This window comes from Phocoena phocoena, chromosome 21 (assembly GCF_963924675.1).
Source record: "Phocoena phocoena chromosome 21, mPhoPho1.1, whole genome shotgun sequence".
Taxonomy (NCBI): domain Eukaryota; kingdom Metazoa; phylum Chordata; class Mammalia; order Artiodactyla; family Phocoenidae; genus Phocoena; species Phocoena phocoena.
In genome coordinates this window covers 5,998,926-6,011,263 of record NC_089239.1, presented here as the reverse complement: position 1 = coordinate 6,011,263, position 12,338 = coordinate 5,998,926, and the positions used below count along the sequence as shown (strand labels likewise).

The window sequence follows — 12,338 nt, the reverse complement described above, 5'->3', positions numbered from 1 at the left end:
ATGACAAAATTCCTGCTTCAAACAACTTACAATTCAATGAATTATCTATCATATTATATATGTAGTACAAACCTATGAATAAACGTTGAAAAACCATTGAAATAGAAGAGATTCAAACTTTCAAAGAGTTTGATTCTTAATTTGGTCAAGGGAAAGATAGAGGAAATAGAAGTTTGAAGAGTTATTGATATACATCTGGGAATTTACATAAATGGATATTTGGTTTTCTCCGTGCCATTATTTCAGTTGTATTTCACCTAGACAGAGGTATCATACACATACATAACCATATTTTTTCTGTATATGCAAGAATTTACATATAACCACACCCAGAAGCTCAAAACTTTCTCTTAGGTAGATTTAGTTTGTAATGCATATAAAAAATAAAATTTATCTATTCTGTCTTTTCTTCCAGTTTTACTGAAATATAACTGACATATAGCACTGTATAAATTTAGGGTGTACAGCATAATGATTTGATTTACATCCATCATGAAATGATTATCACAATAAGTTTAGTGAACATCCATCATCTCATATAGATAAATAAAGAAGTAGAAAAATTTTTTTCATGTGATGAGAACTCTAAGGATTTACTCTCAACAGATTTCATATATAACATAGAGCAATGTTAATTATATTTATAATATTGTACATTACATCCCTAGTACTTACTTATAACTGGGAGTTTGTGACTTTGACTGCCTTCATGCAGTTCCCCTTCCCCCCACACATCTGATTTCTTTTTCTATGAGTTTTTTGTTTGTTTTGTTAGTCCTGTTATACAACATAGTGATTTGATATTTCTATACATTTCAAAATGATCACCATGATGTCTAGTTATATGTCACCATACAAAGACAATACATAGTTACCGTGTTCCCCATTTTATTTTAAATATTTTACTTGTATTTTTTTATTTTAAATATTTTATTTATTTATTTTGGCCGCGCTGGGAGGCATGTGGGATCTTAGTTCCCCGACCAGGGATCGAACTGGCACCCCCTGCAGTGGAAGTGCAGAGTCTTAACCACTGGACCGCCAGGGAAGTCCCCACAGTACATTTTATACCTGCGATTCATTTATTTTGCAGCTAGAAGTTTGCACCTTTTAATCTCCCTCAACTATGTCTTCCCCCCTCCCCCCCAGAAACCACCTCTTTGTTCTCTGATTCTATAACTGTTTCTGTTTTGCTCTGTTAGCTCATTTGTTTTGTTTTTTAGATTCCACATATAAGTGAAATCATACGGTATTTATCTTTCTCTGCCTGACTTATTTCACTTAGCATAATGCCCCCTAGTTCCATCCATGTTATCACAAATGGCAAGCTTTCATTGTTTTTTATGGCTGAGTAATTTCCACTGTGTGTGTGTGTGTGTGTGTGTGTGTGTGTATATATATATATATATATATATATATATATCTACACACATACATACACATACACCACATCTTCTATTCCCATTAATCTATTGATGGGCACTTAGGTTGTTTCCATACCTTAACTATTGTAAATAATGCTCTAATGAACATAGGGATGCATGTATCTTTTCTAATTTGCAGTTTTGTTTCTTCAGATAAATACACAGGAGTGGAATTGACAAATCATATGGTAGTTCTGTTTTGAAATTTTGAAGAATCTCCATACTGTTTTTCATAGTGATTGCACCAATTTACATTCCCACCAACAGTGCATGAGGGTTTCCTTTTCTCCACATTCTCGCCAACACTTGGTATTCGTTTTCTTTTTTGATAATAACCCTTCTGACAGGTGTGAGGTAGTATCTTCTTGTGATTCAGTTTCCATAATGACTAGTGATGTTGAGCATATTTTCATGTGCCTGTTGGCCATCTGTATGTCTTCTTTGGAAAAGGTCTATTCAGGTCCTCTACACACTTTTTCAGTTGGGTTGTTTTATTGATGTTGAATTGTATGAGTTCCTTGTATATTTTAAATATCAACCTGTTATTAGCTATGTCATTTGCAAGTGTCTTCTCCCATTCAATATGTCACCATTTCATTTTGTTGATAGTTTCCTTCACTGTACAAGAGCTTTTCAGTTTGATGTAGTCCTATTTATTTATTTTTGCTTTTGTTTCCCTTGCCTGAAGAGACAGATACAAAAAAATATTACTAAGATCAATGTCTAAAGAGCTTACTGCCTGTTTACTTCTAGAAGTTTTATGGTTTAAGGTCTTACATTTAAGTCTTTAATCCATTTTGAATTTATTTTTCTACATAGTGTGAGAGAGTAGTCTAGTTTGTTTCTTTTGTATGTAGCTGTCCAGTTTTTCCAGCACAATTTATTGAACAGGCCGTCTTTTCTCCATTTTATATTCTTGCCTTCTTTGTCATAGATTAATTGACCATAAGTGCGTGAGTTTATTTCTGGGCTTTCTGTTCTGTTCCACTTATCCATGTGTCTGTTTTTGTGCCAGTACCATACTTGTTTGTTGACTGGCACTTTGTACCATAGTTTGAAATCAGGGAGTGTGATACCTCCAACTCTGTTCTTTTTCAAGATTTCTGTGGCTATTTGGAGTCTGTTGTGCTTCCATACAAATTTTATAGTTATTTGTTCTAGCTCTGTGAAAAATGCCATTAATATTTTGATAGAAATTGCATTGAATCTATAGATTTCCTTGGGTAGTGTGATCATTTTAACAGCAATTGATAATGGGATTGTTTTCTTAATTTCTCTTTCTCATAGTTTGTTGTTAATGTATAGAAATGTATCACTTTGTATCCTGCACATTTACTGAATTCATTGATCAGTTCTAGTAGTTTTTTGGTGGTGTCGTTAGGATTTTCTATATATAGTATCATGTCATCTGCAGAAAGTGACAGTTTTCTTTCTTTGTTTCCAATTTGGATTCCTTTTATTTCTTCTTCTAGTCTGATTGCTGTGGCTAGGACTTCCAATACTATGTTGAATAAAATTGGTGAGAGTGGAAATCCTTGTCTTATTCCTGATCTTGGAGGAAATGCTTTCAGCTTTTCACATTTGAGTATGATATTAGCTGTGGATTTGTCATATGTTTAGATCTGAAGTGAGTCTCTTGTAGGAAGCATATGTATGGGTGTTGTTTTTGTATCCATTCAGCCACTCTGCCTTTGATTGGAGCATTTAGTCCATTTACATTTAAATTAATTATTGATATGTATGTACTTATTCCCATTTTGTTAATTGTTTCGGAGTTGTTTTTGTAGTTCTTTTTTGTTGAGATCCTCTTCCTTTTTTCTCTTTTCTTATGATTTGATGCCTATATTTGGTGTTATGTTTGGATGCCTTTCTCTTTTTTGTGTGTATATCTACTATAGATTTTTGGTTTGTCGTTACCATGAGGTTTGTATATAGCAATATATATATACGCTTGTTTTAAGTTGCTGATCTCTTAAGTTCAAACACGTTTTAACAACCCTGCATTTTTACTTCCCACCCCCAATGTTTACTGTTTTTGACATCACCTTTTTGTTTGTGTATCCCTTAACTACTTATTGTAGATGTAGATGATTTTACTACTTTTTTTTTTTTTTTTTTTTTTTTGCGGTACGCGGGCCTCTCACTGCTGTGGCCTCTCCCGTTGCGGAGCACAGGCCCCGGATGCACAGGCTCAACGGCCATGGCTCACGAGCCCAGCCACTGTGCGCCATGTGGGATCCTCCCGGACTGGGGCACAAACCCGTGTCCCCTGCATCGGCAGGCAGACTCTCAACCACTGCACCATCAGGGAAGCCCTGATTTTACTACTTTTGTCTTTTAACCTTCCTACTAGGTTTATAAGCTGTTGATTTATTACCTTTATTGTATATTTGCATTTCCCTATAAGATTTTTTCTTTTGTAATTTTCATGTTTCTAGTTTTGGCCTTTTCTTTTTCACATAGAGAAGTTCCTTTAACATTTCTTGTAAAGCTGGTTTGGTGGTACCCTTTTATTAGCATTTGCTTGTCTGTAAAACTTTTGATCTTGCCATCAAATCTGAATGAAAGCCTTGCCAGCTAGACTATTCTTGGTTGTAGTTTTTCTTCCTTTCATCACTTTAAATATATGGTGCCACTCTCTTCTGGCCTTCAGAGTTTCTGCTATAAAGTCAGATGATAGACTCACGGGAGTTCCCTTGTATGTAACTTGTTGCTTTTTCCTTGCTGCTTTTAATATTCTGTCTTTATCTTTAATTTTTGTGATTTTCACTACAGTGTGTCTTGGTGTGTTCCTCTTTGGGTTGATCCTCTTTGGGACTCTGTAACTCCTGTACCTGGATGTCTGTTTCCTTTTCCACGTTAGGGAAGTCTTCAGCTATTATGTCTTCAAATACAGTATGTCCTCTGCCCCATTTTCTCTCTATCTTCTCCTTCTGGGGCTACTATAATGTGACTGTTCGTATGTTTGATATCGTCCCAGAGGTCTCTTCAGCTGTCCTCATTTCTTTTTATACATGTTTCTTTTCCCTGTTCAGCTTCAGTGATTTTTCACTACTCTATTCTAGCTCACTGATTTGTTTCTCTGTATCATCTAACCTATTGTTGATTCGTTGTGGTAGATTTCTTATTTCAAGTATTGTATTCTTCATCTCTCTTTGTTTCTTCTTTGAATGTCCTACTCTTTGTTCATGTCTTGCTCTGTTCGTCCATTCTTCTCCCGAATTTTTTGAGCATCTTTATGATTGTTACCTTGAACTCTGTATCAAGTAGATTGCTTGTCCCCACTTCACTCAGTTCTTCTTTTGGGGTTTTATCTTTTTCTTTCATTTGGAACGTATTCCTCTGTTGCCTCATATTGCCTGATTTGCTGTTTTTATTTCTATGTATCTGGTATTTGGTTGTTTCCCAAACTTGGTGAAATGACCTTTTGTAGATGTCCTGTGCGTCACAGCAGCACATTCCTCTCTGGTCCCAGACCTATATGCTCTAGCGGTCCCCCTAAGAGGACTGTGAGGGTCCTTCTATTGTGATGGGCTGACTACTGTGGGTGGTCTGGTAGACTTGGCTGGACTGGCCCCCTGTCCAGTTGGTTGCCAGTCCCTGCCTTGTTCAGAGGCTTCCGGCCACTGGTGGGTAGAGCTGTGTCACAGGTGGCTGACTGTGGAAACTCATGGGGTCCTGGGGCTAGTGCTGGCCCAGTGGTGGGTGGATCTGGGGTTGGGGTGAGTGGCTATGGGCCCAGGGGTCCTGGATCTAATATCAGTCTGCTGGTGAGTGGGACCAGTTCCTGACATGGCTTACTGCATGGTCCAGTGTGTTCAAAGCTGTTGACAGCCTGCTAGTAAGCAGGGCTGGATCCCAGGTTGGCTGATGAAGGGGTCCGAGGTGTCCCAGAGCTGGTGTTAATCTACTCGTGTAGCTCAGAGGGTCCTGGGGCTGGTGTTGGCCTGCTGGTGGGTCAGCTGGGTCCTGACATGGCAGGCTGCAGGGCTCTGATGGTTCTGGTGGGGCTGGTGTCTGCCCACTGGTTGGTGGGGCTAGAATCCAGGGGATACCAGGGCTGGTGGTGTCCCCTGGTGGGAGAGGTTGTGCGAGTGTTGAGCTGGCTGGTGGGGGAGGCTGGTCTCAGGGAGGCTAGAACTGGCTCACTGGTGGGTCACCCACCCAGGGGTATGGGTCTTGCCTTTACCACGTCTCCACCCTTCCCACCCGTCTACTTGTGGTTCCTTCTTCATATCTTTAGTTGTAGAAGTTCTTTTCTGCTACTCTTCTAGTCTTTCTCATCAATAATTGCTCTGTAAATAGTTGTAAATTTGATGTGCCTATGGGAGGAGGTGAGCTTAGAGTCTTCCTACTCCAACATCTTGGTCATTCTCTAATCTGTTCTTAATTTTTTTTTATTGTAGTTGAAATACTCAACAGGAATTGTCTTAACCAATTTTAAATTTATTACTTAACTATAGGCACTATGTTGAACAGCAGATCTCTATAATTTATTCATCTTGTATAACTGAAACTTTACACCCATTTTACAACTCCCCATTTGCCCCTCCTCCTAGCCCCTTGTCAACTCTGCATCTGTGAGTTTGACTGTTTTAAATATCTCATAGAAGTGAAAGCATGAAGTATTTCACTTTCTGTGACTAGCTTATTTCACTTAGCATAATGTCCTCGAGGCTTTTCTGTGTTGTTGCATATGGCAGGACTTGCTTCTTTTTTTTTTAAGGCTGAATAATATTCCATTGCAGATATGTACCACATTTTCTTTATCCGTTCATCTTTCAGTGGACATTTAGGTTGACTCCATATCTTTGCTATCGTGAATATTGCTGCAATAAACATGGGAGTGCAGATATAACTTATATATCCTGATTTCAGTAGTTTTAGATATATACCCAGAAGTAGGATTGCTGGATCAAATGATAGTTCTAGTTTTAATTTTTTGAAGAGCCTCACACCTGTTTTCAAAAGAGCCTGGACCAATTTACATTTCCATAAACAATATACTAGGGTTCCAATTTCTCTACATCCTCGACAGCACTGTTTATCTATTTTTTAAAGAATCATAGCCATCTTAACAGGTGTGAGGTCTTTTGGGTTTTTTTTGCATTTCCCTGATGATTAGTTATATTGATAACCTTTTAACATACCTGTTGGTTATTTATATGTGTCTTCTTTGGGGAAATGTCTATCCAAATCCTTTGCCCATTTTCTAGTTGGGTTGTTTAATTTTGCCTATTGAACTTAATTTTGTTTTGAGAAGATATGTATTCCAGTGAATGAAATCACATGACCTCCTGCAGAATGACTTTGGCCTCTGAGCACTTGTTATGAACATTTATCATTACCTCTTGAATTTAACATTTTGAAATTAACTTATATAATATAGAGTTGTGTTTTCAGAAGTATACTGCCATGACATTATACGGATTCATCTTTAGGCAATCCAGTGGTGTGAAGACTTTTAGCAATTGCAGTTTGAGTGACTTTGAAAATTTCATTTCAAATATGGGTGCCCAGTGTCTTCAGAATAAGCCACAAATGCAGAGGGCTCCGGCAGCAATCTGTGGAAACGGCAGAGTGGAGGGAAATGAAATCTGTGACTGTGGTACTGAGGAAGTAAGTCTGATAATTGGAAAATTGATAAATTTATTGTTTTAGTTCAACTCTTTGTCATATATGTTATATATCTCAAATATGACTGAGTACTCTGCAAAATATTGGCAGTAATAAAATCAAGGTTGAAATACACACAAGAATATACCATCTAGATTTAATAGGTTGAAGAGTTTTGGACAAATATAAGAATATTCCCAAAAAATTATTGCTGACAGGAAAAAAGGGAAGTCTACAATGAGCTTTTGGTTCCAGACTAAATATGTAAAATCTTTCAAACCTGTGCTTAACCTTTGGACATTTGATAAGTGTCTTATTGAACATTAATGTGGGAGCAGACCATCAAGTGTCCTTTAGGGTATTGCCTCACAATGGAATCAGCAGTATGGGGGGGAAGACTGTTAAAGTTACAGTCTGAACATTGGGTGAGTTTGTTTACTCACTTGATAGAGAAGCCCTAGAGAAAATATAATGAATGCAAAAAGTCCAGGGTGTAATGCTTCTAGACAGTTCAGTTTTTGCAGCAGTACTGCAAATATCATATATGTTCATGATCATAAGATAGAAATGATATTAGGATTGGATACATGCATGGGTCAGAACAAACTTGTACTCATATCACATTGTTTTAATACCGTGCCTTTATATTATGTTTCACCATTTGGTAGAACAAGTCCTCCCTTTTACTCTTCATCTATTTTTAAATCCATTTTCTTGGAGGCATCATCTACATACAATAGAATACAACAAATATAAGTATACAGGTGGATGAATGTTTGCAAATGTACACAAGCATTGGTACAATTCAGATAGAGATTTTTTTTCATTTTTTAAATTGACCTACAACACTGTGTTAATTCCTATTGCACAACATAGTGAATCAATATTCTATACATTTCAAAATGATCATCTTGATAAGTCTAGTTTTGATATATCACCATATAAAGATATTACATAGTTATTGACTATGTTCCCCACACTGTACATATTATACTCATGACTCATTTATTTTGCAGCTAGAATTTTGTACCTCTTAATCTCCCTCACCTAGTTCTTTCCTCCCCCCAAACCCCTTCCCTCTGGCAACCACTTGTTCTTTGTATCTATAACTCTGTTTCTGTCTTGCTATGTTTTGTTCATTTGTTATATTTTTAGATTCCACATAAAAGTGAAATCATAAGGTATTTGTCTTTCTCTGTCTGACTTATTTCACCTAACATAATACCCTCTAGGTCCATCCGTGATTTTACAAATGGTAAGATTTCATTCTTTTTTTATGGCTGAGTAATATTCCATTGTATATATGTACCACATCTTCTTTATGCATTTATCTATTGATAGGCACTGAGTTTACTTCCATATCTTAGTTATTGTAAATAATGCTTCAGTGAACATATGGGTGCATATATCTTTTTCTTTTATTGAGTATCAATGATTTAAAATATTATATTAATTTTAGGCATACAACATAGTGATTAAATATTTTTATAGACTGTACTTCATTTAAAGTTGTTATTTAAAAAAGGGCTATATTGCCCTGTGCTGTACAATGTATTTTTGGAGCTTATTTATTTTATACATAGTAGTTTGTACCTCTTAATTCCCTACCCCATCTTCCCCTTCTTCCCTTTCCCCACTGGTAACCAGTAGTTTGACCTCTATATCTGGGAATCTGTTTCTGCTTTGTCATATTCATTCATTTGTTTTATTTTTTATATTCCCCATATAAGTGATAACATAGAGTACTTGTCTTTGTCTGTCTGACTTATTTCACTAAGCATAATACCCTCTAGGTCCATCTATGTAGTTGCAAATGGAAAACTTTTATTCTTTTTTATGGCCGAGTAATATTCTATTGTATATGTATACCACGTCTTCTTTATCCATTCATCTGCTGATGGACACTTATGTTGCTTCCACATCTTGGCAATTGTAAATAATGCTGCTATGAACATTGGGGTGCATGTGTATTTTTGAATTAATGTTTCTGTTTTCTTTGGGTATATATTCAGGAGTGGAATTGCTGGATCATATGGTAGCTTGATTTTTAGAGGTTTTTTTGAGGAACATCCATACTGTTTTCCACAGTGGGAAACAGTGTACAAGGGTTCTGTTTTCTCCACTTACTTGCCAACATTTGTTATTTGTGATCTTTTTGATGATAGCGATTCTGACACGTGTGAGTTGATATTTCATTGTGGTTTTGATTTGCATTTCCCTAATGATTAGTGTTGTTAGCATCTTTTCATGTGCCTATTGGCCATCTGTATGTTTTCTTTGGAAAAATGTGTATTCAGGTCTCCTGCCCATTTTAAAATCAGTTTATTTGTTTTTTGGATATTGAGTTGTATGAGCTGTTTATATATTTTGGATATTAACTCCTTATCAGGCATATTATTTGCAAACATTTTCTCACATTCAATAAGTTGTTTTTTGCTTTGGTCAGTGATTTCATGTGCTGCACAAAAGCTTTTAAGTTTAATTAGGTCCCATCTGTTTATTTTTGTTTCCTTTGCCTTAAGAGACAGATCCAAAAAATATTGTTGCAGTTCATGTCAGAGTGTTCTGCCTATGTTTTCTTCTAGGAGTTTTATGTTTTCTGGTCTCATATTTATGTCTTTAATCCATTTTGAGTTTATTTTAATATATGGTTTAAGAAAATGTTTCAGTTTTATTCTTTTAATGTAGCTGTCCAGATTTCCAGCACTACTTATTAAAGAGATTGTCTTTTCCCCATTGTATATCCTTGCCTCCTTTGTTGAAGATTAATTGACCATAAGTGCGTGGGTTTATTTCTGGACTCTCTACCCTGTTCCATTGATCTATGTGCTGTTTTTGTGCCTGTATCATACTGTTTTGATGACTGTCTCTTTATACTATAGTTTGAAATCAAGGAGTATGGTACCTCCAGCTCTGTTCTTCTTTCTTCAGATTGCTTTGGCTATTTGAACTCTTTTATGTTTCCATACAAATGTTAGAATTATTTGTTACAGCTCTGTGAAAAATGCCATTAATATTTTGATAGGAATTGCATTGAATGTATAGATTGCCTTGGATACTATGGCCATTTTAGCAATATTAATTCTGCCAGTCTATGAACACTGTATATCTTTCCATCTGTGTCATCTTCAATTTCTTTCATCAGTGGCTTATGGTTTTCCAAATACAGGTCTTTTACCTCCTTAGTTAGATTTGTTCCTAGATATTTTATTCTTTTTGATGTAATTCTAAATGGGATTGTTTTCTTAATTTCTCTTTTGTTAATTCATTGTTAGTGTAAAGAAATGCAACAAATTTCTGTATATTGATTTTGTATCCTGCACTTAACAAAATGGCAGTAAGTACATACCTACCAATAATTACTTTAAATATAATTGTACTAAATGCTGCAATCAAAAGAAACAGAATGGCTGAATGGATAAAACAATAAGACCCATATATATATACTGCCTACAAGAGACTTACTTCAGATCTAAAGATACATGCAGACTGAAAGTGAGGGAATCAGAAAAGGTATTCCATGCAAATGGAAATCAAAAGAAAGCTGAGGTAGCAATAGTTATGTCAGACAAAAGAGACTTCAAAACAAAGACTGTAAGACAAAGGACATTATATAATGATTAAGGGATCAATCCAAGAAGATGCAACATTTATAAATATATATGCATTTAACATAAGAACACCTAAATACATAAAGCAAATATTAACAGACATAAGGGGAGAAATGGACAGTAACACAATAATAGTAGGAGACTTTAACACCTCACTTACATCAATGGACGGACCATCCAGACAGAAAATCATTAAGGAAAGACTGGTCTTAAGTGACATATCGGACCAGATGGAATTAATAGAAGTAAATATAGAACATTCCACACCAAAGCAACAGAATACACATTGTTTCAGGTGCCCTGTAACATCTCCAGGGTAGATCACATGGTAGGCCACCAAACAAGTCTCAGTAAATTTAAGAAAATTGAAATCATATCCAACATCTTTTCTGACTAGAATTCTATGAGACTAGGAATCAACTACAAGAAAAAAAGTACAGAAAACAGAAATATGTCAAGGCTAAACAATATACTGCTAAACAACCAATGGATCACTGAAGAAATAAATTAGGAAATTAAAAAAATACCTGTAGGCAAATGAAAGCAAAATGCAATGAACCAAAACCAATGAGACAAAGCAAAAGCAGTACTATGAGGGAAGTTTTTTAGTGATACAAGCTTACCTCAGGAAACAAGAAAAATCTCAAATAAACAACCTAATCTTACACCTAAAGTAACTAAAAAAAGAAAAAACAAAACCTAAAGTTAGTAGAAGCAAAGAAATAATAAAGATCAGAGCAGAAATAAATGAAATAGAGACTAAAAAGGTAGATTAATGAAGATAAGGGGTAGTTCTTTGAGAAAGATAAAGAAAATTGATAAACCTTTAGCCAGACTCATCAAGAAAAATAGAGAGAGAACCCAAATCAATAAAATCAGAAATGGAAAAGAAGCTACAACCAACACCACAGAAATTCAGAGGATCATAAGATTACTGCAAACTATGTGCCAGTAAAATGGACAACGTGGAAGAAATGTACAAATTCCTAGAAATGTGCACTCTCCTAAGACTGAACCAGGAAGAAACAGAAAACATGAACAGACCAATTGCCAGTAATGATATTGAATCAGTAATAATATTTTTAAAAACTACCAACAAAAAATGTCCAGGACCAGATGGCTTCACAGGTGAATTCACCAAACATTTAGAGAACAGTTAACACCTGTTCCTGTGATAATAAATGACCATATATATACATCTTTCCCTGAATTCTTTTCTGTTTATTTGTCTGTCCTTATGCCTATTCCACACTGTCTTAACTAATGTACTTTTCAGTAAGTCTTGAAAACATTGTGTGTAAATCAGCCAACTTTGGTCCTCTTTTCCAAAATAGCTTTACTATTCTGGGACCATTTTTTTTCCATGTAAATTGGAGAACAGGCATGTGAATGTAGGGACTTTGATTCGAATTGTGTTGTATTCACACATCAATTTGGGGGGAATTACTTTTCTTACCAATATTAAGTCTGCCAATCTGTGCACATTGTGTATCTCTCCACTTATTCAGATCTTCTTTAGTTCTTCTATAGATTTCTTGTTTTGATAGTGTTTAAAAATTTTATTTAACGATTGTATACAATTGTATCACAATTGTATTAACAATTGTATCACAATTAACAAATAAAATTTAACAAATTTTATTTAACAATTTCATACTAACAATAGTATAAAAATTACAGTGGGCTT

General features: G+C 35.5%; 1 protein-coding gene across 1 annotated transcript in view; it reads left to right on the top strand.

Moving 5' to 3' along the window:
• LOC136141918 (disintegrin and metalloproteinase domain-containing protein 32-like) overlaps positions 1-12,338 on the top strand; it is a 136,023-nt gene that overhangs the window by 66,357 nt on the left and 57,328 nt on the right. The window contains exon 13 of the mRNA XM_065900074.1: positions 6,866-7,043. Coding sequence (XP_065756146.1) covers positions 6,866-7,043 — 178 coding nt within the window. The remainder of the gene's footprint in view (positions 1-6,865; positions 7,044-12,338) is intronic.